Raw genomic sequence first — 24,748 nt, 5'->3', positions numbered from 1 at the left:
ACTTTCATCAGACATGGACTTACCAGAGGCTGATACAAGAGATGGAGCCCCAAGCAGGGTCCAGGGACGTTCCCGGATAGGAAGCCCAACACCTTCCCCATTTCCAGCAGCTAGATGTCAGGGGATGGGGCATCTCCCCTAAGTCCCTCTGCTGGGTGTCCCCTTCATGTCATAACAATCTCTGGTTAGTGGGTTCACCCTCCAGCACTGATAGTCTGGGAAGTTTTGCCAGCCCAGGCCAGTTTGTTTCCTCTTCCACAAATAGGGGAATTTCCACACCCAACCCCCATGCCTCTATTCCTAGAATCAAGACCCCAGATTTATCAAGTCCCAGCAGGTTCATCGCACCTTGTCCCCCTCCCTTTCTCCACCCTGTGCACTTCCTGCACCCTCCCACCCTTAGATCAAACTCCCACTTCCTGTGTATTCACTGTCCCTCTGGCTCCTGCAAGAACCCCCCAGCATCCCTACCTGAGCCAGCTCTGCCATGCCCATTTCCCTTTGCCGGGCAGGCTGGGAGAATCTGGAGTGACCCAGGGATGTTATTCTGCAGCCTGTCAGGGGGAGAAGGGTTATTGGGGGGGATTTCAGAACAGACTTTAGGTCATTTCACGTCACGAGTCTCACTGGCCCTTTCTCTGCAGACTCTCACGCTGGGAAAGCACTCTGTCACTGCAGCGCAGACCCATCCCCTCCCACCAGGACTAAACCCTCTGAGACCCTTTAAACCTGACATGGTTCCAAAGGATGGCACATTCCCCCAGCAGAGGAGGAACTCCACAGAGCTAGGGACCAGGCCAAATCTGTCCAGTGCTGAGACAGGAACTGGATCTGAGCAGGTTTCAGAGTCTGTGGCCTCTCTCCCCACTTATTCCTCCTTGGTTTTTCTTTCCCCTCCTGACTCAGAGACTTGGTTATTGTCTATTCCTGGAGGCCTTCCCTATCCTGCAAGAACTAATGCCATTTCGGCTTGACACTCTGCCTCATCGCTATCGCTACTAAACACCGGTGGGGTGTCAGTCTCTCGGGCTGCGATACAGACAGAGCAGCGAAAGAGTTACTGTGCCCAGCTTCAGGCTGTCTAATATCTAAGCCCCTTCGTTTTCAGTTTAAACCAATTTTTCCAGAAAAATAAAGTATTATTCAGTTTTTTCTGATTGTCACCTTACTTTTGTATCTTTCAAATACACAAAAAATAACTTGTTTAGCTAGGAAAATACAATCCATTACGTGAGATAGATGCATTAGGAGAATACATTAGTCTGCGTGTATACACAAAGCTGCCAGTTGAAGAAAAGCTCTGTCTTAGTCTAGAAGACACACACAACAAACAAACAGGCACGCATGCAAGCACTGAAGTGCGCGCGCATCTGAACGTACTGATGAATCTATGTGCCCATCGTGTACACATTTCAAGCTGTTAGCAGATAATGGTTTAAAGATTTCACACACTAAAATGGGAAGAAAACGAAAATCTGTCTCAGAATATGTTTCAGAACACAAGGAAGTATTCAAAAGTTTTTAAAAAAACAAACCCAGGAGAAAAGGATGAAGCTGAGTGTATGCACTGCAAATGGTGTGGCCCAGTTATTAAATGTCAATATTTATAGGCTAATAGTTGTAAGTCTGCCCAGTAACCTGTTCATTCAAATGAAAAGTTCTATTTGGGGATTAGATTGTTTTCTTAAACTCAAAGGTAGTGTTATGTTTTGAGTTCTGTTTTAGTTCTGCAGCAAACCACATTGATGAAAGGAATTCAAAGCATTCATCTGCTGAATGCTTCCTCTCCCCCCCATATCAAAATAAACCCCTAATATTTACCCAGGAAAATTAATCGTTTTTTGCACTGATTCTCTCCTGTTCTCATTGTTGGGGTAATAAACACTGATCAATTCCACAGAAAAATTAAATCAAATACAAACTGAAAAGAAAGGGCCCTACTAATATCACAGCTGGGATTCCGAATGATTAAGAATGTGGCTTGCATTGAAATCAATATTTCCCAGGGTTGGGCCATATCTGCTCCAGCTGCTAGCTGCTGAATTCAGATTTCCTTCATATAAAAAGTAACACTCTCTTCCCCTTCATAGCCAATACGGATACAAAATCATGAAGAATCCTGTGCAACGTTTCTCAGCTGATGCGTTGCAACACCCAGAGGTTCATGACAAGCAGTCAGATGGGCCGTGAGATACTGACAGATTTACTATGATCTTAAGCAAAGAAAATCTCACTCCCCCACTTCCTGCACTTTTAGCCCTCAAGGACAACTACTTTCTGGCAGCCTCTTGAAGTGCAGACATGCAAGTTGTATAGGGTCAGGCTTGACACGTGTTTTATTCTCACATCATTGTAAATGTCAGGAGATCCCGGGGAGGGATTTCAAATAAGGGGTCACTAAAGTGTGAGAAACGCCAACATGCACTACATCAGCTCCATCTTTGTTCCAAACGAATATTCAAAGCCAGTCTGTATGCAGTAAACCAGCCTGTGATACTAGTGGCAAGATTGTTGGTCAGAGGAGTGCAGGGGGACCTGGGCCCCATTCCACCAGGTCCCAGCCCAGGGCCCTGTGTAGTTGAACCCCTAAACAGTGGAAATGGGTGTCCCTCCCAGCAGAGGGAGTCAAGATCAGATTTCCTGGGCTACTTCCTACTAAAGTCTCCACTGGCTGGCATGTCACTGATCTGGCCCTTCAGGCAGGCAAACCGAGCTCCTGCCTCTTCAACTGAGCCAGGCTCCCTTCTTTTCTCCCCCTCTCCAGGCCTGGCACTGGCTGCAGGGAAAGCGGGATGGGGCTAGCTGAACCCACAGGTTTTCTTTCACCCCTGCTGTGCCAGATGGCAGTTTCTCTGCTCCTTCGCACAGCCCCATGCCTCAGATAGAGTCAGTCCATACAGGGTACAGCTGGGCTCCACCCCTCCTCATGCCTGAGACTCTGCTGCCCACATCTGACCATTTTCAGTCACTCATGGAAGCTTTCAGACTCCTCAAGGTCGGGATATTTTGTCCTTGTCCCATCCTATTTCACACCGTTCAGGTTGGTGTTCCTTTCCCCAAAGGGAAACACACCCCTGAGATCTGGATTCACTGCGAATCCCCATCAGATGTCACAGCAGGAGTGACTCAGTCTCGGGGCTCCCCTGCTTTACATTGTGCAGCTGGAAGCTGTGGAACATTGGGACTGGAGGCCGTGATGCCATGTCCCTAACCTGTTTATTGCTCTGAAATGTCCCCGTGGCCCATCATAGAATATCAGGGTTGGAAGGGACCCCCAGAAGGTCATCTAGTCCAACCCCCTGCTCAAAGCAGGGCCAATCCCCAATTAAATCATCCCAGCCAGGGCTTTGTCAAGCCTGACCTTAAAAACTTCTAAGGAAGGAGATTCCACCACCTCCCTCGGTAACCCATTCCAGTGTTTCACCACCCTCCTAGTGAAAAAGTTTTTCCTAATTTCCAACCTAAACTTCCCCCACTGCAACTTGAGACCATTACTCCTTGTTCTGTCATCAGCTCCCACTAAGAACAGTCTAGATCCATTCTCTTTGGAACCCCCTTTCAGGTAGTTGAAAGCAGCTATAAAATTCCCCCTCATTCTTCTCTTCTGCAGACTAAACAAACCCAGTTCCCTCAGCCTCTCCTCATAAGTCATGTGTTCTAGACCCCTAATCATTTTTGTTGCCCTCCACTGGACTCTTTCCAATTTTTCCACATCCTTCTTGTAGTGTGGGGCCCAAAACTGGACACAGTACTCCAGATGAGGCCTCACCAATGTCAAATAGAGGGGAACAATCATGTCCCTCAATCTGCTGGCAATGCCCCCACTTATACATCCCAAAAAGCCATTGGCCTTCTTGGCAACAAGGGCACGCTATTGACTCATATCCAACTTCTCGTCCACTGTAACCCCTAGGTCCTTTTCTGCAGAACTGCTGCCGAGCCATTCAGTCCCTAGTCTGTAGCGGTGCATGGGATTTTTCTGTCCTAAGTGCAGGACTTTGCACTTGTCCTTGTTGAACCTCATCAGATTTCTTTTGGTCCAATCCTCTAATTTGTCTAGGGCCCCTGTATCAGAGACAGACACGTACCTGTGTCGCTCCCCAGCTCCCGTCGCAGCATCTCTAGGGGAAGGAGAGGATGGGAGAGGTGAGAATTCAGGCTCTTGCATTCCTGGGGAGGTTCCCATTGGTTATTAATGTAACCGCTGTTAACTACGAGATGGTGACACAGACCGAGGCCGATAACGCAGCCGCTGCAGACAGAGCCAGCCCCACAGGGCTACTCCCATGGGGAAGGGCGACTCGGAGCTGGGGCTGTGAGACGGAGGGTGGGGTCAGTGACATCACTAGAGTCCCCGACTCCTCCCCAGGGTGGGGGTCTCTCTAACCAGAGGAGACGCCACCCCCAGACTCCAATTCACCTTTGAATCCCAGCAGCACCTCCTGCAGCATGGCACTTTTCAGAGAGAAATCGCTGAGTCTCTTCTCCAGCTCCCCATACCCTGGCTCCAGCTTTGGAAATCTCCCATCCTCCCTGCTAGGGAAAGGAGGAGGGGTGAGAAATTGAGCCCAGCAACCCTTAAATTCCAGCAAACCTAGATCTGAGCTTTGTAGCCTGAGATAGTCATGGTGAGTCACCCGCCCTCAGCCCTGGGCTTGCCATGGGCCCAGAGAGATGGGACACTGGGAAACATTAGGACAAGGAACCAAGACAGGTTCAGGAGCTTTCTCTGGGACGCTCTGGTTCTGCGGGAAGCAGAGCCACCCCCCACACTGGGCTATTCCAGCAACAAGAGGCACCAGCACTGGGATTACGTAGAAAGAGAGGAGACACAGACCAAAGAGTGGGTGTGTCCCACATGCTCAATGTGGACAGAGTCCAGATCTTCAGCAGGGGATGAACATGGACCCTTAAACACCAAAAGCTCTGAGCCCTTCAGCTAAACCAGGTTTCAGAGGAGCAGCCGTGTTAGTCTGTATTCGCAAAAACAATAGGAGGACTTGTGGCACCTTAGAGACTAACCAATTTATTTGAACATAAGCTTTCGTGAGCTACAGCTCACTTCATCGGTGAGCTGTAGCTCACGAAAGCTCATGCTCAAATAAATTGGTTAGTCTCTAAGGTGCCACAAGTCCTCCTTTTGTTTTCAGTTAAACCAGTAACCCTGGGTTGTCAAACTCATTCGGTATAGAGGGCCATATTGTGCTGTCCGTTATGGTCAGTGGCCCAAGGGCATCAATTTAGGACTCCGTACCCCACCTCCATTCACAGCAGGACACCCACTGCTCATTGGGACCTGCATGCACAAAGAATGAGCAGAGATTCTGCCCTTTGTATAGGAAATACAATATTAGTTACTGTTACTTATTAAGTCCTTTACTGTCACAAAGTATCACTGTGCGGAGAAATAGCCCCCCTCCCACACACCGCCTTATGGCCCTGCTATTTCTACCTTTTCTCTCCCTTCCTTTCCCATCCTCCTTTCTCTATTTATCTCTTGCTTTCTTGTCCTTGTGTGTCTCCTCTGTTTTTATTTCCCTACAGCAACCCCCTATACCCACCCTTCAAAGGCTTCACTCCCATTTCCACCTACTCAAGGGATCAGCCATGGAATATTGAACTTTGATATTAAAGTGTCATTTCAGCTGACACTCCACAGAGATGAACAGAAGACAAGGGAATTCACACCTCCCGGAGCCGCTGCTCCAGGCTGTTTGCACAATCCAAAAGGCAACACTGTCTCTGTGACCATTTGGGAGGGTTTCTTTGTAACCAGGAGGGCTAGAAAAGTACTTTTAAAACAATGCAAACAGATTCTGCACATTCTGAATATGAGATACGGCCAATAAATACACCAGACAGGCTGGGTCTGGCCCAGGGGCCATATGTCTGACAGCCCTGGTGTAACCTCATTAGCTGACAGAGAGTAACAGACTCTGCCCCTTGCTGAGGCAGCTGCTAAGGGAGACAGAATCACAGAGCCACGTCACACTGCGGGCGGGGGGAGCGCCGTATTCAGTGCAGTAACCAGACCTAACAGACCATGAGGGGAGTGAGACAGAGCCCAGGACTTACCTTCCCCAGGTGCTCTCAGCACCCTAGAGGGAGAGAAAGAAGAGGCAGTCAGAGGACTTATGCCAGGCTGGGAAAGCCTCCTGCTCTGCAGGAGAATCACCATGGGAGCCTCTGGTATTTAGGGAATTTCAGACACTCATGTGCCATCTCCCGCTCCCTACTAGCAGGGACAGTTGCTCTCAGCAGCCCCAGAAATCCCTGCTGAGAGTTGGCTGCAGGGGCAAGTTTCTCCCCAGGTAGAAAATGTTTCTCTGTCTTGAGAGTCAAATTGTCCCAGTGCTGAGAGCCCCACGAGCCCCCTGGTGTGAGTGGGGCCTTAGGCTGGCTCGGGACCTCTGCATGGGGGAGGAGATTTCACCCTCCAAGTGCAAACGCAGACAGACATTTACAGGAGAGGAGAGAAAAATCTTGGAGTTGCAGCACCCAAACTCCCAGGTCCCATCCCTGGTGCTGCTACAGATTTACTATGTGATTTGGGCAGGGCTCTGCCCCTCCCTCTGCCTCGCTTTCCCCATTTATCCCATAAGGATAATGCCCACGACCCAGCTTTGTACAGTGCTTTGAGGTCTAGAGTGGAGAAGAGCCTACAGCAGTGGTTCTCAGCTTATTACACAGTGTGTTAACTGGGCCACAGGGGCCGGGCGGCAGCAACAGCCTGGACCCCGATGCTGGACCCCCGCTGGGTGGGGCCATCCAGCTGCCCAGCCCGGACTCCTGCCATGTGGCTGCTCCAGACCCTGGGGGACCTGCCAGCAGCCCCAACCCCAGACCCTCACCATGGGTGGTGGGCCAGCTGCCTGACCCGGAACCCGGTGCAGGGCTGCCCTGGAGCTGGCTGCCACCTCCACACCCTGCCACACACAGCAGGCCATCTGCCCCAGACCCAGAGCTTGAGGAGCAAGCTGGTTGCCCTGTAGCTAGCGGGGCCAGCCAGCTGTCCCAGACCTCTGACCCGATGGGGCCAGCCCCGGCCCCAGACTCCTGCCATATGCTCAGTGGCGGGGCAGCCTGGACTCCTCCGCGCCAGGCAGACGGGAACCTGGCGGGACCCAGCCCACGGGCTGCCCTTTAGCACACAGCTGAACTGGGCCTCAGTAGTGCTAGTGAGTGGCGTGCGGCCCACGGGCTGAGAACCGCTGGCCTATAGGAACGGTGTGTATGATCGTTGCAATGACACAGCCTGACCTGCAGGGACTGGCTCAGCGGCGGCTGCCCCTTCTCTCCCCCCCGCTCCCTGAGCAGGGATATCTCCCAGGACAGTCTGCAGATGTCCTCATCCCTTCTCTGGACAACGGCTCTCTCTACCTCTTCTAGCCAGGACAGCAGCCGCTGCTCCTGCTCCTCCAGAAACCCTCGCAGCTCCTGCCACTCCCAGACCATCTTCTGCCTCTCGGCTTCTGTTTGTTTCTGCAAAAGGGAGAGAGCAGCTCGGTAACAAGGGAGAACCATAAATGCACCTCTTGGTAGGTGGGGAAGTTATTTACCAGAACACAGGATCTCTTCCGCTGGGGGAGGGACATATATTTAGGCCAGGAAGGGAGGAGGGCTCAGGGCTGGGGTGAGCAGTACATCACCAACAGGAGGGCCTGTTCCCCCCAAAACCTCATCAACTTGCACTGAGCCAAACTCTCCATCCCTGCAGCCCACATTTCATCTCCTTCCTCCCCAACCCCCCCAGGTGCTGGAAAGGCTCCCCGGTCACTGTGACACGCAGACAGCCCATGGGCAGGGGCTCTGGGCTCACACAGACTGACTCTCTCCTGCCCAGCACCTCCTGCACCCTAAGGGCATCATGTCACCCCCGTGTCGGACCCTGCCCTCTCCCTGGGCTCCAGTGGGGACGGTTCCCTGGCTGAGGCTGGCAGGCCGGGCCCTGCATTCACCGTCACTCAGGGCACCGGGATCCCAGGCGAACCTGGGCCCTGGGCACCTACCAGCAGCTCCTCGCTTTGCTGCTGCTCCTCGGCTTTGGCTGCTTCTCCCTCTTTTCCCAGAGGGGCCCGATGCTCTCGTGGGGGCTCCTGGAAGAAGTGGGGGAGGGGGTTACAAACTGCTACAAACGGCCTCACAGGCCAGATTTCAGGGCTCATCCCGCCCTGCAGATGCCCGAGCAGAGTCCCTGGGACGCACTGGGACTTTTTCCCCCAGGCCTCGTTCAGCCTCAGCCAGGAAGCTCTGAGGGGCTGGTGAAACGGGGCCCAGGTTTCCCAGGGAAAACACAGGACCCCTTGGAGAGGTGACGGGGTGCAGCCCAACCCCCAGCGCCCAATGTGCCCTGCGCCCACCCAGCTCCCAAGCAACCAACTTCCAGCATTGCCCTCAACTTCCCCTCTCGAGCCCTCCCCACCCACAGCCCAGTGCTGGATCTGAACACAGACCCCTCCACCCCCACAACCAAATAGCCCCTAAGCCCAGCTCTGCCACCCCTCCCCCACAATGACACCTCCCCCCAGAGTCCCAGCTCCAAACAACCCCAATCCCCAGCTGTCCCGCCACCCAGCCCGGCTCTGACCCCCCCGATACATCCCCCTCAGCTGCCCCCATCCCCTCGCTCCCGGGCAGCCCCTCTCCGGCCGCGAGTCTCCGCCGCCCGCCCGCCCAGGCCCTGCCCGCGCCGCGCCGCGCCGCGCCGCCCCTGGCCCCACCGCGCTGCCCCGCGGGCTGCCGGGCTGGAGCCTCCGCGCTGCGCTCCCGGCCCCGGCCATGGCCCCGCTGCAAACACACAAAGGGCCCCTCTGCTTGCAGGGCACAGGCCGGGCGGGGGCTGCGAGGCAGGGGGCGGGAGGACGGAGCCCGGAGCCCGGGGGCGGGCCCGGACCAGACGCAGCTGCTGGCTCCGTGGGACCCGGAGGGTCTCTGCTGGGGGGCCCGACATTAACCCCTCCGTGCCCGGCCGGGGGGGGCTTTCTGCAGCTGGGACCAGCCCCCTGGGCAGCCCGGGGCTCTGCCCGCCCCAGCCGGAGCCCCCCGGTGAGTGAGAGACCCCGGGGGGGAAGTGACTCTCTGCCCCCGGGAACCGGGGAGAAGCCTCGGAGCTGCCGCCAGGAGCTGCCCCCGGCCCCGCTGGGATGGGGGGGGGCAGAGACTGGGGCCCGGCGGGGGGGTCCCCTGGGGGGTGTCGGGCAGGGAGGGAAGAAGCCGGAGTTGCAGGGAGCGGGAAGTTCAATGGGACGGGGGGAGGGGTAGTTGAACTGTCTCTGTGCAGCCAAGAAATTCCCGGGGGGGAGGTGAGTTAATTGGATCCTGTCCCTGTTTGTGCCACTTCCTCCCACACACGGATACAAATTCTCTCAAGTGTTTCCCCTTTTCTCTCTCAGTATCACACGTGGCTATAAAATCTGGGGCGATTCCCCCTTTTCCCCCCAAATGATCCGCTCTCTCGTCTCTCCTGATTTCCCCCTGTTCTCGCCATAATTCTCAAATATCCATTTAAAATCTCCTCCCATGTGGGGGGCTTCCCCACCCATTTTCTCCCCAGCGATTTGTCCTTGTTCAGGTGGGAAATTGTTCCCCAAAACCTGGCTGCCCCTGGAGTGGGGGTGGGAGGAGATGCCGGTTCTCTGCCGGGGCAGGGAAGGGAGGAGCAAGTATCAGTTATAGCTATAACATTTCATTCTCTTACACATTCATTCACTCATACACACAGAGTTCTGCAAGGTTGTTATAGTTACCAGCTTGGAGATTGCTCAAGCCAAGCCACTGGCCAGGTGGCCTGGACACGAAGAGGGAGCAGGGCCTTGTCAGATGTGCATCTGATGTTCCTGGAGGTTGGTTGCAGAATCAGACCCAAAGTTCTCAGTCTTCAGGGTCTGTTTTTATAGGGTTTTATCGTCGTACAAGTTTATAGGGTTTGCTTTGTCATGCTGTTCTCACGTTTGAAGTGATAGTCAATCACACAGATGGCACAGCAATGACGGAATGACAGTATGTTTTTATCTTGTTCTTTGTTTCTTCAGCTCTCCCTGTCCTTGGGGCAGTTGTGGGTGGATTCTGGTATGCCCTCAGGTTTATCATCGGGCTATCTCACCCAATGCACTCTTCAGCCTGTCAGTTCTTCCTCTCGATGTGGTGTCATTTATTAGGCTGGCACTTCAACCTTTTTATTACTCATCCAAACACACAATTGCAATTACACTCCATTTTACTTCATATTTTACCTCCTATCACATTTATATTTTATTACCTACACATTCTTTAACATAACCATTCTCAAATCATTGGGGCATGACAGACTCCAGTGAATCTATCCATGCCACTTGTTAAACATGAAAAGAAAACAAGGGAGATAGGAATGCAAAAGTGGAGGATTAACAAATCTTGTTCCTGACCTCAAGGAGACAGCAGTCTTATCACCTTTAGAACAAACTTTTTTTCTCTGGATGTTTTTCTACAATTAGCACGGACCTTGCAAACTAACAGGCCTGCTTCACTTCGCTCAAACTCAGCAGGCTGAGAGACATATTTCTTTCTAATAATACAAGCCAAATCAGGGGTGTGTACTGGACCATATTTTCCCGAAAATAATTAATGTATTAATTATTACTTTTAATCTAACACAGAGGGGAGGGAGAGAGGGGAGGGGAAGGAGAGACTGAAAGAAAGGGGCAGTGGTAGAACTGAGTGGGGAGAGAGATTTCCAGCTCTCTGATCTACTCAGACACATGTATTGCAGCATCGCTGGGCAGAATCACTTCCCAGTGAACAAGAAAAGGATCAGACAGAGGAAAAACCAGTTCCTGATTCCATATTCCCCCTGCTGGGGTGTGGTCAGTGTCCAGGGGAATCATAGAATATCAGGGTTGGAAGGGACCTCAGGAGGTCATCTAGTCCAACCCCCTGCTCAAAGCAGGACCAATCCCTAATTTTTGCCCCAGATCCCTAAATGGCCCCATCAAGGATTGAGCTCACAACCCTGGGTTTAGCAGGCCATTGCTCAAACCACTGAGCTATCCCTCCCCCCTCACAGTGACTCCTTTGGTTCTGCTTTTTTCTAGCATTATGTTCAGATACTTTGTTATGGGATGGGGGGAGGGAGAAGGAAGGTTAAAAATCTCTCTGTGGGCTTAGCCTGGCAGGAGGGGCCAGGTCTGCACTGTAATAAAGAGATCAAGTAATTTCCCAGTATGGCAGAATGTAGGATGTCTGTCTGCAGGGAAAGAGCCTGGGGGATCGTGATGTGAAATTAACTAAAGACTGTTCTGAAACCCCCACAACTGCCCTTCTCCCCCTCCCAGGCTGCAGAATGACATCCATGTTTCCCTCCAGTTCATCCCGTACTCCCACGGGACAGGGGAGAGAAATGGCTGCAGAGGAGCCAGCTGAGGTAGGGATTATTCGGGCGGTGGGGAGGGAGGGGGGAGTTGGTGGGGTCCTGCAGGAGGGAGAGGGACAGCGAATACACTGGAGATGGGAAGGTTTGCACAGTCTGGTTTGGAGGTTGGAGCGTGGCAGGAAATTCACAGTGTGGAGAAAGGGAGGAGGCCAGGTGATGGCAAACCTGCCAGGACTAGTTTAATAAGTGGCCTAGATTCTAGGAACAGACCCATGAGTTTGGAGGTGGAAATGCCCTCATTTGTGAAACTGAAAATAACCCACCTACATGGGGCTAGGAAAACTGACCAGACTCCCAGTGCTGGAGCCTGACCCGACTAACCAGCAGCTGCTGTGAGATATGAAAGGGGGCCCCCACCAGTCAGGTTTGGGGAGATTCCCCTCCCTTCATATCCAGCTCCTCACAATGAGGAGGGTGTTGGGCTTCCTACTAGGGAGCTCTCCCTGGGCCCTGCTAGGGGCTCCATCTCCTGTATCAGTCTGTGGCGAGTGTGATGGATCTGCTGGGAGAGACAAGGGACTCTCTCTTTGTCTCCTCACCCTGGTGTTTCCTGGATGCTCTGAGCAGGGTGGGGGTGGGACTCTGTTGATTGTGGTCCACCCAGAGCTCCCATTTGGCTCCTCTTCCCCACGACTAGTGGGGCTGTGAGTGGGGCAGCAGGCACTGAGTGTGGGACTCTGGCTCTTTCAGGGGCCGGTGACCTTCGAGGAGGTGGCTGTGTATTTCACCAGGGAAGAGGGGGCTCTGCTGGACCCTGCTCAGAGAGCCCTCTGCAGAGACGTCATGCAGGAGAACTATGAGAGTGTGACCTCGCTGGGTAAGGATTCCTGTCCCCTCGGTTCTTGGAAGGGGAACTGAAGAGATGAGGTTCACACCACCCCCACAATGCCACCTCTACTCTGTCCTGTTTCAGCATCACCCCAACATGCCAGTGACACACACACTGCCAGAGACCCTCCCCTGCTGCAGAACACTTTGGGAGCAGAGCACAGGAGCAGTATCACACCGTGTCAAATACCTCCTGTTTACACAAGTAGAACCAGGGGTTAGGTCCATCATAACAAACAGAAGCTTCCTGCCCCTGGCCTTATCTCAAACCCTGAGCCTGCTCCACCCAGACCAGTATGTGCTTGGGGTGGAACAAGCAGGCTGCTGGAGTCGGAGCTGCTGGTTCAGGGTTATTTATCACACAGACACCCCTTGAATGCTGGCGGGGGGCATCCAGAGAGGGGAGCTCCAGCAGCAGAACCTTGAATCTCACCCAGGATTACAGGTGACACAACTCCTCCTTGATCTGGATTGTACCCCAGCGTGTGAAAATGGCCTAGGTTAGTAGTGAAACTTCCTGAGACATGGAGAGTCTTGCTCCCACATCCCCATGTGCAATCACCACAATCTCTCTTCTCTGCAGGCTCTGTGGATCTTGAAGTCCATCATTCCTGAAGTCACATGACCTGATTCTTATTTTTCACATTCTGCTTTTCCAGACTAATTAGAGACTGTTGCTTCTGAATTATTGCTTCTAATTTCCCAGTGTTCTCCACAGCCAGCGATTTTCAAACTCCCTCCCATTACACTGGTCTCACTAGATTCCCTAGTACATAAAACCAGCCATACTGGATCAGACCAAAGGTCCATCTAGCCCAGTATCCTGTCTTCTGACAGTGGCCAATGCCAGGTGTCCTAGAGGGAATGAACAGAACAGGCAATCAACAAGTGATCCATCCCCTGTCGTCCATTCTCAGGCTCTGGCAGTCAGTGGCTAGGGACACCATCCCTGCCCATCCTGGCTAATGGGGCATTCATGGACCTATCCTCCATGAATTTATTTTGTTCTTTTTTTGAACCCTGTTCTACTCTTGGCCTTCATAACATCCTCTGGCAAAGAGTTCAACAGGTTGACTGTGCGTTGTGTGAAGAAATACTTCCTTTGGTTTGTTTTAAATTTGCTGCCTATTACTTTCATTGGGTGACTCCTAGTTCTTGTGTTATGAGAAGGAATAAGTAACACTTCCTTATTTACTTTCTCCACACCCGTCATGATTTTATAGACCTCTCTCATATCTCCCCTTTGTCATCTCTTTTCCAAGACGAAAAGTCCCTGTCTTTTTAATCTCTCCACATACAGAATCTGTTCCATACCCCTCATCATTTTTGTTGCCCTTTTCTGAATCTTTTCCAATTCCAATATATCTTTTTTTGAGATGGGGTGACGACGTCTGCACGCAGTATTCAAGATGTGGGTGTACCATGGATTTATATAGAGGCAATATGATATTTTCTGTCTTATTATCTATCCCTTTCTTAATTGTGCCAAACATTCTGTTCTCTTTTTTTTACTGCTGCTGCACACTGAGTGGATGTTTTCAGAGAACTAGCCACAATGGCTCCAAGATCCCTCTCCTGAGTGGAAACAACTAATTTAGACCCCGTCATTTTGTATGTATAGTTGGGATTATGTTTTCCAAGGTGCTGCACTATGTGCTATCCTGACATCTAGGACTGCTGAGATCCTGCATTCAGTAATATCCCTGTCCTTCCTGTTCCCTTTCTCCACTGAACCCCACCAGCCAATGCTTACTGTTCCCAGCTTCCACAGGACTCTCTCATTGTCTCTGGACTTCTCTGTCAGCAAGAAGCAGTGCCAGGGAGACTTGTCCTCTGTCTGGAGTCTTCGATTTCTGGGACATGGATTTACCGTCTCTGTGTTGTAAGAGGCTCCGTCATAATGAGTGTCTGTGACATTATCCACAGTCCAATCTGGAATGTTGAACAGCTGTGTCCCCTCAGTTCTCCAACCTGGGGTGCTTTTTCCACTGTTTTACTGTGAGAACAGCCCCTCTTGGCCGGTTAACACACAGTCTCCAGCATGTAACTCTCTCCCAGCTACATAGTATTGAGTGCTGCTAGTCAGCCACTCCTGAATTACATCTCGGGAGAACACCAGCAAATTGTCAAGTGCCAGACTCCCCACAGAAATGTGCCTCTTGCACTGTCCAGCATGCTACTGAACAACACAAGCTCATATAAAATCTTTCATTTCACCAGTGGAAAATGACATGCACCAGCCTTGTTATCCCGAATGGAATTTCCCACAGACTTTAATCCAAACACACTGGTTAGATAAAACAATACAACAAGATTAACTACCAAAAAAAAAAAAGATTTTAAGTGACTACAAGTAATGAGGCATAAAAGTCAGAATTAGTTACAAAAGAAATGAAAGATAAAACACAAACTAACCTGTAACGATGCTAGTTCTGGTGGGACCCAACTGAGAGTGCCAATTCAGGACAAATTGCTTAAAGCAGGGCAGTTACAGCCCAAGGCTGGGGGGTCTCTGCACACCAAGGCAAACCAAACCAGCCAGCCAGAGAAGACTTCGGTTTTACCCCACGGGCTAACCACAAGTCACACAAGCAATTCCCTTAGACACTCCAATTTCCCAGTATCACCACCAGTGCCCCTCGTTATAGGGACAAATGGTCATGAAAACCAATACCCCAGTAAAAGAAAAAAGGTTCTCTCAATCCCAAAGGACCAAGTCCCAGACCCAGGTCAATATCCAAATCAGATCTTACCCACAAATCACTCTGTTGCCAATCCTTTAGAATCTAAAATCTAAAGGTTTATTCATAAAAGGAAAAAGATACAGATGAGAGCTAGAATTGGCTAAATGGAATCAATGACTTACAGTAATGGCAAAGTTCTTGGTTCAGGCTTGTAGCAGTGATAGAATAAACTGCAGGTTCAAATCAAGTCTCTGGAGAACATCCCCAGCTGGGACGGGTCTTTCAGTCCTTGGTTCAAAGCTTCAGTGTAGCGAAGTCCCTCCAGAGGTATGAAGCAGGATTGAAGACAAGATGGAGGAGCTGCAGCAGCTTTTTACAGTCTCTTGCCATGTGGTCTTTGCTTTCTTTGTCCCAAAGACAAGCTGCCCATCCCATGGCCTGGAAAAACCTCAGAGTTCTGTCCAGAGGCAGGTCCCTGCACACCTTGCTGAGTCCCAAGGTGTCTGCCTTCTCTCAATGGGTCAGTTGTATCGCTGATGGTCCTTAATGGGCCATCTAGCAGGCTAGGCAGAGCTGACACCAACTTGTCTGGGGTGTCACCCAGAAGCAATAGCAAAAGTCTGAAATAAAGACAGTAGAGAGCCAATACCATAACCTTGTCCTGGACACCTCATTTGACCCCCTTTATAGAAGATTTGGTGCCACTACAGGACCGTGGTTGCAACAATGATCTATACAGTCCCGATTATGTCAATAACGTCACACTAATGTCTAACTTAACAAGCTAAAATGGATTCAAAGTAAATGTTTCTCTCACCATATGCTGAGACCAGCTGGCTTTCCTTTCTGCCAGGACTCCCCCTAACCCGCCCCTCCCGCCCAAGTTCAATTCTTCAGGAATTATTGTCATGAGGAGAGGCAAAAGTGGGGGAGAGTCTCAAGCATTTTCCCCACCTCTTTTTTTAATTCAGTCCTTTGAACGAGAAACATCTTCAATTTTCACCTGAGTCATGGTGACGGGCTGTCTGTTGTGGATGTGAGCTTCAAGCCTTCCCTGTGATGCCATGTAAATGAGTCATAGAATATAGAATCGTAGAATATCTGGGTTGGAAGGGACCTCAGGAGGTCATCTAGTCCAACCCCCTGCTCAAAGCAGGACCAACACCTACTAAATCATCCCAGCCAGGGCTTTGTCAAGCCTGACCTAAAAAACATCTAAGGAAGGAGATTCCACCAGCTCCCTAGGGAACGCATTCCAGTGCCTCACCACTCTCCTAGTGAAAAAGTTTTTCCTAACATCCAACCTAAACCTTCCCCACTGCAACGTGAGACCATTACTCCTTGTTCTGTCAAGGACAATTTTTTGGCCCAATCCTCCAATTTGTCTAGGTCCCTCTGTATCCTATCCCTACCCTCCAGCGTATCTACCTCTCCTCCCAGTTTAGTGTCATCTGCAAACTTGCTGAGAGTGCAGTCCACGCCATCCTTCAGATCATTAATGAAGATATTGAACAAAACTGGCCCCAAGACCGACCTTTGGGGCACTCTGCTTGATACCATCTGCCAACTAGACATGGAGCCATTGATTGCTACCCCTTGAGCCCAATGTCTTGTTCACACCTTCTCCCTGCTGGAGAATGGCTATTTCACCAGCTGTTTTCCTTGCTGTCTCTGAGGAACTGGTCTGTGGGTGTTCCCCAGAATTGTAACTTTTTCAGTAATACCATACAGTAAAATCTCATCACTTTACAGTGTTGCTACACATATTTTAACAGGAGGATAATATTCAGTGGATTATGAGTTTTCAGAACGATATCTCACAAGCCATACTTGTTCACTGGTTTACTAAGTGTGACACTGTATGGAATTGTGAGACACTTTATATTATTATTATTAATACCAATATTATAAAAGTGCAATGAATCGTGCTAGCTATGCCCTGTTAGGTATCTGTGAAAATGTTATGAGTTTCCAAGTATGTGACTCTTGTTTCTATGTTTCAGAGTAACAGCCGTGTTAGTCTGTATTCACAAAAAGAAAAGGAGTACTTGTGGCACCTTAGAGACTAACCAATTTATTTGAGCATAAGCTTTCGTGAGCTACAGCTCACTTCATCGGATGCATACTGTGGAAAGTGTAGAAGATCTTTTTATGCACACAAAGCATGAAAAAATACCTCCCCCCACACCCCAGTCTCCTGCTGGTAATAGCTTATCTAAAGTGATCACTCTCCTTACAATGTGTATGATAATCAAGTTGCGCCATTTCCAGCACAAATCCAGGTTTTCTCTCCCCCCCTCCCCTCCCCCACACTTTAGAGTGATCACTTTAGATAAGCTATTACCAGCAGGAGAGTGGGAGGGTGGGAGGTATTTTTTCATGCTTTGTGTGTATAAAAAGATCTTCTACACTTTCCACAGTATGCATCCGATGAAGTGAGCTGTAGCTCACGAAAGCTTATGCTCAAATAAATTGGTTAGTCTCTAAGGTGCCACAAGTACTCCTTTTTGTTTCTATGTTTGTATCACCTTTGTATTGTGAGTTACAGATATGCAGGATATATCTGTATTTCCAGACTTGTCCAGTGTTTCTGGGGGACATCCCCAGGCAGAATGCCATTAGCACTATCTAGCCTGTTTGATGGCCCATGAAGAGTCATCAGCTGTACCAAGGGTGGCCAACCTGAGCCTGAGAGAAAGCCAGAATTTACCAATGTACATTGCCAAAGAGCCCAGTAATATGTAATGATTATATACATATATCTATATATGTGTGCGTGTGTATATTTGGATAGATAGGTAGATATGGGACTTCTGGCAACCTTTGCTTTCAACAATTCCCTTGAAGTTTGGTTTCTGTTCAGTTGTGCTCACATGCAGCAGTTCTCTTAAGTGGCTGTCTGTCAAAATGGATCGGTGCTTGGATTTCACATGTTTGAGTGTCAAGAAAACAGACTCACAAAGAAAGGTCGAGGCAAACATCAAGATTAATTTTTTGGCCACTCCTCTGATGTTGGGGTATTTATCCTTTGATACAGATTTCAAGAAAGTAAGGGTCCCCCTGTGTCTTCTGAACAGATTTCAATCTGTCATCTTCCAAAAGTTCTATTATTTCCTTCTGGGAAGTTTCTTCATCAGTGACTAAAGGGGGTTTCAGACAATTGGCTTCAGCACTAAAAGGGTCAATCAGAAATCTGTTTTGAGGTCTTTTCTGCTGCAAATGTTGGAATCTTTCCTCAGAACTGTCCTTAAGATATTTAATCAGGCTCACATATCTAGTTGTGCTCCATTTTAGGGGTTCTGCTGCATCTTATTTTGATCTGGCTTGAAGTTGTAACATTGAGGGAAAGTATGTCAACTCTCATGCACCGCTACAGACTAGGGACCGAGTGGCTAGGCAGCAGTTCTGCAGAAAAGGACCTAGGGGTTACAGTGGACGAGAAGCTGGATATCAGTCAACAGTGTGCCCTTGTTGCCAAGAAGGCTAACAGCATTTTGGGCTGTATAAGTAGGAGCATTGCCAGCAGATCAAGGGATGTGATCATTCCCCTCTATTCAGCATTGGTGAGGCCTCGTCTGGAGTACTGTGTCGAGTTTTGGACCCCACACTACAAGACGGATGGGGAAAAATTGGAGAGAGTCCAGCGGAGGGCAACAAAAATGATTAGGGGGCTGGAGCACATGATTTATGAGGAGAGGCTGAGGGAACTGGGATTATTTAGTCGGCAGCAGAAAAGAATGAGGGAGGATTTAATAGCTGCTTTCAACTACCTGAAAGGGGGTTCCAAAGAGGATGGATCTAGACTGTTCTCAGAGGTAGCAGATGACAGAACAAGGAGTAATGGTCTCAAGTTGCAGTGGGGGAGGTTTAGGTTGGATATTAGGAAAAGCTTTTTTACTAGGAGAGTGGTGAAGCACTGGAATGGGTTTCCTAGGGAAGTGGTGGAATCTCCTTCCTTAGAAGTTTCTAAGGTCAGGCTTGACAAAGCCCTGGCTGGGATGATTTAGTTGGGGATTGGTGCTACTTTGAGCAGGGGGTTGGACTAGATGACTTCCTGAGGACCCTTCCAACCCTGATATTCTATGCTTCTCTCCCTCAAGCATTTATCTGTGAAACAACTGCAGTTTGTTCATGAATGCAAATATGCCTTGCACTAGATCAGACAGCAACCAAAATGTTCCTTGTAAGTCCATGTTTATTTTATCCAAATGCAGCAGCATGTCTGCAAGACATGCCAAGTCTAGAACCCATCCAGGATCTGTAAGTTCAAGATGTATTCTAGTATCAGAGGGGTAGCCGTGTTAGTCTGGATCTGTAAAAGCGACAAAGAGTCCTGTGGCACCTTATAGACTAACAGACGTATTGGAGCATGAGCTTTTTTGGGTGAATACCTACTTTGTCTCATGCATGTAGTGCAAATTTCCAGAGGCAGGTATAAATATGCAAGCAAGAATCAGGCTAGGGATAACAAAGTTAGTTCAATCAGGGAGGATGAGGCCCTCTTTGGATGAGGCCAATCTTTAAAAAAGGGAAGAAGGAGGATCCTGGGAACTACAGGCCAGTCAGCCTCACTTCAGTCCCCGGAAAAATCATGGAGCAGGTCCTCAAAGAATCAATCCTGAAGCACTTACATGAGAGGAAAGTGATCAGGAACAGTCAGCATGGATTCACCAAGGGAAGGTCATGCCTGACTAATCTAATCGCCTTCTATGATGAGATAACTGGTTCTGTGGATGAAGGGAAAGCAGTGGACGTGTTATTCCTTGACTTTAGCAAAGCTTTTGACATGGTCTCCCACAGTGTTCTTGTCAGCAAGTTAAAGAAGTATGGGCTGGATGAATGCACTATAAGGTGGGTAGAAAGTTGGCTAGATTGTCGGGCTCAACGGGTAGTGATCAATGGCTCCATGTCTAGTTGGCAGCCGGTGTCAAGTGGAGTGCCCCAGGGGTCGGTCCTGGGGCCGGTTTTGTTCAATATCTTCATAAATGATCTGGAGGATGGTGTGGATTGCACTCTCAGCAAATTTGCAGATGATACTAAACTGGGAGGAGTGGTAGATACGCTGGAGGGCAGGGATAGGATACAGAGGGACCTAGACAAATTGGAGGATTGGGCCAAAAGAAATCTGATGAGGTTCAATAAGGATAAGTGCAGGGTCCTTCACTTAGGACGGAAGAACCCAATGCACAGCTACAGACTAGGGACCGAATGGCTAGGCAGCAGTTCTGCGGAAAAGGACCTAGGGGTGACAGTGGACAAGAAGCTGGATATGAGTCAGCAGTGTGCCCTTGTTGCCAAGAAGGCCAATGGCATTTTGGGATGTATAAGTAGGGGCATAGCGAGCAGATCGAGGGACGTGATCGTCCCCCTCTATTCGACATTGGTGAGGCCTCATCTGGAGTACTGTGTCCAGTTTTGGGCCCCACACTACAAGAAGGATGTGGATAAATTGGAAAGAGTCCAGTGAAGGGCAACAAAAATGATTAGGGGTCTGGAACACATGATTTATGAGGAGAGGCTGAGGGAACTGGGATTGTTTAGTCTGCGGAAGAGAAAAATGAGGGGGGATTTGATAGCTGCTTTCAACTACCTGAGAGGTGATTCCAGAGAGGATGGTTCTAGACTATTCTCGGTGGTGGAAGAGGACAGGACAAGGAGTAATTGTCTCAAGTTGCAGTGGGGGAGGTTTAGGTTGGATATTAGGAAAAACTTTTTCACTAGGAGGGTGGTGAAACACTGGAATGCGTTGCCTAGGAAGGTGGTGGAATCTCCTTCCTTAGAAGTTTTTAAGGTCAGGCTTGACAAAGCCCTGGCTGGGATGATTTAATTGGGGATGGGTCCTGCTTTTGAGCAGGGGGTTGGACTAGATGACCTCCTGAGGTCCCTTCCAACCCTGATATTCTATGATTCTATGATTCTCTTCTAGCAGTTGAGGTGTGAACTCCAAGGGAGGAGAAACTGCATTTGTAGCTGGCTAGCCATTCACAGTCTTTGTTTAATCCTGAGCTGATGGTGTCAAATTTGCAAATGAACTGAAGCTCAGCAGTTTCTCTTTGAAGTCTGGTCCTGAAGTTTTTTTTGCTGCAGGATGGCTACCTTTAAATCTGCTATTGAGTGTCCAGGGAGGTTGAAGTGTTCTCCTACACGTTTTTATATATTGCCATTCCTAATAGCTGATTTGTGTCCATTTATCCTTTTACATAGAGACTGTCCAGTTTGGCTGATGTACATAGCAGAGGGGCATTGCTGGCACATGATGGCGTATATAACATTGGTGGACATGCAGGTGAATGAACCAGTGATGGTGTGACTGATCTGGTTAGGTCCTGTGGTGGTGTCGCTGGTGTAGATCTGTGGGCAGAGTTGGCATCAAGGTTTGTTGCTGGATGTATTCTGTGCTTCTCCTCCATAAACAATTTTACTGGTTCTGGGAGCTCAAAAAAACAGGAATTAACTTTACCTCTTGAGAGCCATTGAACTGCACAGTGAAATCGGAAGGGGAGTCATCTTCATCCAGTTCTTCAATTAGATTTTGAAATTGTCTGTGATTGAGTGCATTTGAGAGAATGAAATTCACAATGTGCAAGACCAGTTTCATGATGTGATCAAATTTGAGATTTATATATATCAGTTGCTCCCTATGAATAATAGTAAAATGTCCAAAATTCGGGAAAGCTCTCCTTAGACTTACAAAGCCCTACTTATCCATTTGCAAATCCCCTCATGGATGGAGCCCTATCTGTTGCAATGGCAGTGAGCCTCTGTAAAGGCAAGTGGCTTTTCACAGCTACCAACATCAACGCCTCCTTTAGATCTCATCCCCGAGTTCTGTCCTTTAGTGACACGATATCGAGGAGTTCTTCCCTTACAACACAGTCGTAGGACACAGTGCGGACAAATACCAATAATAAGGTTTATCCTGTGCATGGCATGACTCATCCAAAGTGATGCTCAAATATTCATACTGCTGAAGTTGTGAGTGCAGTTGTGATTCGATGTTACTGTTCAGATTGGAGATTCTGCATTCTACTGTGTGGTGTGAAAGCTGCAGTCCAGAAATTTTCTTCTGTAGATTCTCATTCTCTGGTGACAGGATTGAAATCACATCAGTGAGGCACGTTTTTATAAGCTCTCCTTCAGAGTAGGGCTTTTTCACGTGGGCTATGTACCAGGCCACATAATAGGAGGCTAATGTTACAGTCTGCGATCGGTTGGCTCATCTGGTGAAGAACTGGGCTTCTACATCTGTTTGTTTTCTCCAAGTTTTCAGTTTTAAAGTGCAGAGTTCAGAACCTTGTGGGAATTCTTGATGGCTAGAAGCAAAATGACGCTGCAAGTTTGAAGATTTGAACTGAGAGAGACACATCTGGCAAAGAAGACACGTGGCCTTACCGTTACATTCAATGAAAAAGTACTTATTCTCCCACTCCTGTTGGAAACCTCAATTTTCATCTCTGTGTTTTCTTTCCTGTTTGCACTTGCCTTCCATTGTTAGATGGTGTAAGAAAAATTCTGATTAAAAATTTCCACACCAGCTAATCCCTGTGTGCTTTCTTCAAGGAGACACTGGTGCTGGCCAGGGGGTGCTGGACCCCTGGCTCTGTCCCAGGCCCCGCCCCCCACTCCACCCCTTTCCCCAAGTCCCCCCCGCCTCTTCTCACCCCCTACCCTATCCCTAGCTGTGTCCTCGCTCCTTCCCTCCCTCCCGAGCCTCCTGCATGTTGCAAAACAGCTGATCGCAGCAGGCAGGAGGCACAGGAAGGAGGCACTGGGGGAGGGAGGGGTGAGGCTGCACACCGTGTCCTTGCTCCTCTACCCCCACCGCCCAGTGCCTCCTCAGTGCCGTGAAACAGCTGACTGTGGTGGGTGGGAAGCGCTAGGGGAAGAAGGGGGGCTGCATGCTATGTCCTCACTTCTCCGCCCTTCCCCCCCAGAGGCTCCTGAACACCACAAAGCAACTGATCACAGTGGGCAAGACCACGGAGGAGGGAGAAGGAGGTGCTGATCGGGGAGGCCACTAGTGGGTGGGAGGTGCTGGGGGAGGGAAGGGAGGCTGATAGGGCTGCTGGTGGGTGCTGAGCAACCACCATTTTTCCCCCGAGTCGGCTCCTAGCAGGAGCCACATATTATCTTCTGAAGATATTTTCCAGAGCCACCCCTGAGCTGTACAATGAACCCATGGAAAAGACCAAGGGGATACACCTGTTGAGTCAACCTGCCCAGATCTTGGCATTTTCAGTGAGGACTTCCCCAGGCACACTGAGTCACACTAAGCACTGAAGTTAAATTAATAGAATGTTTTTTATGAAATCACCTGAACTCCTTTCTTTTCTTTCATCTGAGCAGGGTTTCCAGTTTCCAAACCTGATGTGTTCTCCCAGCTGGAACAAGGGGAAGAGCCATGGGTCCCAGACCTCCAGGGTTCAGAGGAAAGAGAGATCCTGAGAACTCACTGCATAGGTGAGGAAACATTAAACCAACTCAGAATCTGTAAGTGTCTGAGGGAAACATCTGGGATGCCTTACAAAGCCCTTGGGAGGTCTTGCGGTTCATTATTGTCCCTAGCAGGGGTTGTATCCTCAGGGTAAATATAGCTCATGGCTTCCTGTAAATCCTAGCAGACACCGGGCCATTGCTTCCTCCCTTCCCCCTTCAAATTTGGATGGGATGTGAAGGCTGAATTGATCCCCCTCCTCTCTCCTATTTGGGGGAAGAGTTTGGGGGAGTTCGGTCCCTGATTTTTATTTGACCTGTCTCCAGCACTTTTTTTGGTTTGATCTTCCCCTTTCCATCCCTGTTTGAGGTTTCTGTCTCTATCACAGCAGGTGATGCAATGGCATGTGAGAAAGAGGAGCAGAATTCTCAGCAGGAAGATGCTGAGCAAGTAGATAAACACAGAGCATTATCACAGAGATCGGAATGGAATGTGTCCAGGAGTCATGAGCAGGGAAAATCCTGTGAGATTCAGCACAGACCAGAGAGAGAGCAGGGAAACCAGCCAGGGGAGAAAGTGGGTAAATGTATTTACTCTCAGGGAACTCAGAAGAACCTCAAGGAAACAACAATCCAGCAGGAAATCCTCATGGGAAAGAGAAAAAATACATGCACTGAGTGTGGGAAAAACTTAAGTGACTACTCAGCCCTTATTAAACATCAGAGAATCCACACAAGAGAGAGGCCCTATCAATGCCGTGAGTGTGGGAAAAACTTCACTCACAGATCAGGCCTTTTTCAACATCAGAGAATCCACACAGGGGAGAGGCCTTATGAATGCAGTGAGTGTGGGAAAACCTTCAGTCAACAGTCAAGCCTTGTTAGTCATCAGAGAATCCACACAGGGGAGAGGCCCTATGAATGCAGTGAGTGTGGAAAAACATTCAATCACAGCTCACACCTTATTACCCATCAGAGAATCCACACAGGACAGAGGCCCTGTGAATGCAGTGAGTGTGGGAAAACCTTCAATTGCCGCTCACACCTTATTACCCATCAGAGAATCCACACAGGAGAGAGGCCCTATGAATGCAGTGAGTGTGGGAAAAGCTTCATTCGGCGCTGACATCTTATTACACATCAGAGAATCCACACAGGAGAGAAACCCAATGAATGCAGTGAGTGTGGGGAGACCTTCAGTCAGCGCTCAAGCCTTGTTAGTCATCAGCGAATCCACACAGGGGAGAGGCCCTATGAATGCAGTGAGTGTGGGAAAACCTTCAGTCAACAGTCAAGCCTTGTTAGTCATCAGCGAATCCACACAGGGGAGAGGCCCTATGAATGCAGTGAGTGTGGAAAAACATTCAATCACAGCTCACACCTTATTACCCATCAG

General features: G+C 49.5%; 2 protein-coding genes across 8 annotated transcripts in view; one reads left to right on the top strand and one right to left on the bottom strand.

Moving 5' to 3' along the window:
* Positions 1 to 8,850, bottom strand: part of LOC311513941 (uncharacterized protein) — a 41,614-nt gene extending 32,764 nt beyond the window's left edge. For 3 of the 7 annotated variants that reach the window (XR_014709802.1, XM_084616147.1, XM_084616149.1), the window contains exons 1-6: positions 8,010 to 8,376; positions 7,261 to 7,482; positions 6,076 to 6,098; positions 4,421 to 4,536; positions 4,089 to 4,121; positions 472 to 554 (exon numbers count right to left, since the gene is read on the bottom strand). Coding sequence is in view for 6 of the 7 variants with exons in the window: in XM_084616147.1 (XP_084472273.1) it covers positions 472 to 554; positions 4,089 to 4,121; positions 4,421 to 4,536; positions 6,076 to 6,098; positions 7,261 to 7,482; positions 8,010 to 8,165 (633 nt within the window). In the remaining variant the exon portion in view is untranslated. Of the gene's footprint in view, positions 1 to 471; positions 555 to 4,088; positions 4,122 to 4,420; positions 4,537 to 6,075; positions 6,099 to 7,260; positions 7,483 to 8,009; positions 8,377 to 8,720 lie in introns of those variants that run through there. The other 4 variants (XM_084616150.1, XM_084616148.1, XM_084616152.1 and 1 more) reach the window with 4 other exon arrangements.
* On the top strand, positions 8,721 to 24,481 carry LOC311513945 (zinc finger protein 2-like). The gene is made up of 5 exons (XM_084616160.1): positions 8,721 to 9,045; positions 11,310 to 11,398; positions 12,098 to 12,224; positions 23,266 to 23,379; positions 23,742 to 24,481. The coding sequence occupies exons 2-5, from the start codon at positions 11,318 to 11,320 to the stop codon at positions 24,476 to 24,478; spliced, it is 1,059 nt and encodes a 352-aa protein (XP_084472286.1). The 5' UTR covers positions 8,721 to 9,045; positions 11,310 to 11,317; the 3' UTR covers positions 24,479 to 24,481.
* The last annotated feature ends 267 nt before the right edge of the window (positions 24,482 to 24,748 follow it).

Source organism: Lepidochelys olivacea (assembly GCF_965140295.1).
Source record: "Lepidochelys olivacea isolate rLepOli2 genome assembly, chromosome: 28".
Taxonomy (NCBI): Eukaryota; Metazoa; Chordata; order Testudines; family Cheloniidae; genus Lepidochelys; species Lepidochelys olivacea.
Note: the sequence above shows the minus strand (reverse complement) of the source record. Positions and strands in the feature narration are given on the sequence as shown.

Coding starts and splice junctions, on each gene's coding strand:
- LOC311513945 (XM_084616160.1), top strand. CDS start 11,318: ATGACATCCATGTTTCCCTCCAGTTCATCCCGTACTCCCACGGGACAG. Junction 11,399..12,097: donor CTGCAGAGGAGCCAGCTGAG/GTAGGGATTATT, acceptor TGGCTCTTTCAG/GGGCCGGTGACCTTCGAGGA. Junction 23,380..23,741: donor CCTGAGAACTCACTGCATAG/GTGAGGAAACAT, acceptor TCTCTATCACAG/CAGGTGATGCAATGGCATGT.